Genomic DNA, 2,657 nt, shown 5'->3' with positions numbered 1-2,657 from the left:
CCACACCTGCGTGAAGAAGTCGTCCTGCAGCAGGCGGTCCAGGCTGGGCCGCTCCGCGGGGTTGGGCGCCAGCAGGCGGGCAATGAGGCGGCGCGCGCTGGGGGACAGATGGGCAGGCTCGGGGTAGCGGCTGGCTCTGATGTTCTGGTACATCTCCGGCAGGGGAGCCGCCGGGAAGGGAGGGGCGCCAGTCAGCGCTGTGTACCTGACGCAGGGGGAGACTGAGTGCCTGCCTGCATCTGCCTGCCTGGGCGCCTAGGGCTGGCGCACGCCTGCCTGTGCACACCTGTCCACACCCCCTGCCCTGGACAGGCTTCGCATCCGCTCTCCCGCACCTGCCCTGCACCTGCTCCCACCCGGCTGTCGCCCACGTGTCTGCACACCTGCTTGCGTGCTCCGGCGCATACCTTTCCGATGCTACTGCACGCACACCTGCGCCTGTCCCGTCCTGCTTGTGCCACATGGCTGTGGACCGACCGCCCCTGCCTGGGTGCCGCCTGCACGTGCCTGCTCAAGCCTGTCTCCCTCCCGTGGGCCCTGTTCACACCCGCACACTGGCATGATGGCCGGCGTGTGCCCGCCGGCCCCACCCCTGCACAGCCCTGTCCACCTGCCCCATGCATGCTCATGCCTGCCTGTCCCCATGTGTTCAACCCCCCCATGCCTGCCCACACCTGCCCTCACCTGCCCCTGCCCGCCTCCACCCGCTCTCCCCGCCCTCTTCCCCAGGCCCCACTCACATGATGCAGCCAAGAGCCCAGATGTCCGACTGGCAGGAGTGCCCATTCCTGGAGATGACCTCTGGGGCCAGAAAGTTTGGGGTCCCGCAGAGCACTCTGGGAGGGGACAATGGTGGGGTCAGGACGCTGGGGCCCGTGTGCCAAACCGGCCCCCCCACCGCATGCCCTCTGGAGAGCCTGGTCAGGGCCCCTCACGCACCTGTGGCAGCGGCCCCCCGGCCCCGCCCTGGCAGCCAGCCCCAGGTCTCCGATCTTTACCACCATGTTCTTATTCAGGAAGAAGTTACCTGCCGGAGGGGAGGGGCGAGGGGGTATGAGGCCAGGACCGCTCCCCAGCTCCCGCCCCCCCACTCCCCTCCCCCTACTCACTGAGCTTCAGGTCGCGGTGCACGATCCGCCGATGGTGCAGGTAGCGGAGCCCGCTGACCAGGCCTCGGAGATAGTAGCGCACCTCGGGCTCCGTCAGCGTCCGCCGGGCCTCCAGAACGTGGGCCAGGGACTGCAGCGCGGGCAGGGAAGACGCACACGTGAGCTCGGGTGGAGGTGGTGGGCACAGGTGGGCACAGGGGGCACGGGGGCAGGGCTGAGTTAAGGTGGCCCTACTTGGCCACAGATAAAGAGATAGGCCAGATGGATAACCGGACACGAGTAGACGCAGGCGGCCCCGGTGTGCAGGAGTGAGTCACCCGCACCCAGGTGCCTGTTGGACGAGCACAGACGGGTCTGGTTTGGACACAAAGACACGTAAGTACAGAGAGACACACAGGTGGGCCTAGCTGAGCAGGGGGGAGAGACTTGGGGGGAGCAGCCTCCTTCTCCGGCGCCCCGCCCCCCCACCGGCCCGCACCCGCCGGCTGCAGTACTCCAACACCATGTACACGTGGTCTCGGTCGCTGAAGTGTCCGTGGAAGGCTACAATGTTCCGATGTCGCAAGCGGCTGTGTAGGGCGATCTCGCGTTCCACCTGCAGGCATGGTTCCACCTGACCCCTCGGACTCGTGCCCAGGGCGGTAGCCCCACCCCCGAGGGCAGGAACCCCAGGGCAGTGACGGTCTGGGCCTACCTTCCCCAGGGGGCGCAGCCGCCCGGCCCCGCCCCCACCACGAGGCACCACCTTGAGAGCGAACACGGCGCTGGTGGACATGTCCATCAGCTTGTAGCAGCGGCTGAAGGCGCCCTGCAGTGGAGAGGTGCCCGCTCAGGGCCGGGTGTGCGCAGGTGCGCGGCCAGCGGGCCAGGCCTCTTCCCATGCACAGACACACAGACAACAGGAGATGAAGGGACACACGGCTCGCACCCTCGTACCTGCACACGCAACCCCACAAGCATGCAGGAAAACGCAGGGACGCGTCCCCAGACGCATCCAGATCTGAAAGCGCCCAGCCAGAACCCCGTGGTACAGCACATGGACACACGCAGACACAAAAAACACAGAGACGCAGAGCACATTCAGACGTGCGCCTGGAGAGAAGGCGGCGGAGTGGTTACAAAGGCACGGAGACCTGTAACCCTCGAGTGCACACCCACAGCCCTGGACACACCACCGCCCCATGGGCACGGCACAAGGCGCCAAAGAGCGGTTCCCGCCACGGCGCACCCAGGGCGGGCGCTACGCCGCAGACCCGGCGCCCAACCCACGCAAGCCCAAAGCCAGACCCCGAGTCGCGCGGACGCACGACACACGCAGGAGTAACAGCTGGGGGCGCACACCGCGCCCCGCCCAGCCGGGACCCCCGCGCGGCCCGGGACCGTCGCCGCGCACTCGAGGTGCGGGCGTCCGTACCTTGCCAATCAGCTTCCCGCGCCTGTAGACGCGCCCGGAGCTCGGGTCGCGCAGGAAGGTGGAGACCGGCGGGCGGCACCTGCGCCGCCGCGGCCCGGGTTCCATCCCGCCGGGAGCCTGGCGGGAGCTCGGCG

At 68.5% G+C, this 2,657-nt stretch overlaps 1 protein-coding gene across 4 annotated transcripts in view; it reads right to left on the bottom strand.

Moving 5' to 3' along the window:
- Positions 1–2,650, bottom strand: part of PLK5 (polo like kinase 5) — a 7,036-nt gene extending 4,386 nt beyond the window's left edge. For 3 of the 4 annotated variants that reach the window (XM_029917160.1, XM_029917162.1, XM_029917161.1), the window contains exons 1-7: positions 2,524–2,650; positions 1,804–1,917; positions 1,588–1,704; positions 1,110–1,239; positions 940–1,027; positions 741–836; positions 7–205 (exon numbers count right to left, since the gene is read on the bottom strand). In XM_029917160.1, the coding sequence (XP_029773020.1) occupies positions 7–205; positions 741–836; positions 940–1,027; positions 1,110–1,239; positions 1,588–1,704; positions 1,804–1,917; positions 2,524–2,628 (849 nt within the window). In that variant the 5' untranslated portion in view covers positions 2,629–2,650. The remainder of the gene's footprint in view (positions 1–6; positions 206–740; positions 837–939; positions 1,028–1,109; positions 1,240–1,587; positions 1,705–1,803; positions 1,918–2,523) is intronic. The other variant, XM_029917163.1, reaches the window with a different exon arrangement.
- Between the last annotated feature and the right edge of the window lie 7 nt (positions 2,651–2,657).

Source organism: Suricata suricatta, chromosome 12, assembly GCF_006229205.1.
Source record: "Suricata suricatta isolate VVHF042 chromosome 12, meerkat_22Aug2017_6uvM2_HiC, whole genome shotgun sequence".
In the NCBI taxonomy this organism is placed as follows: domain Eukaryota; kingdom Metazoa; phylum Chordata; class Mammalia; order Carnivora; family Herpestidae; genus Suricata; species Suricata suricatta.
The sequence above is the reverse complement of the archived record's forward strand: the minus strand, read 5'-3'. Positions and strand labels throughout refer to the sequence as shown.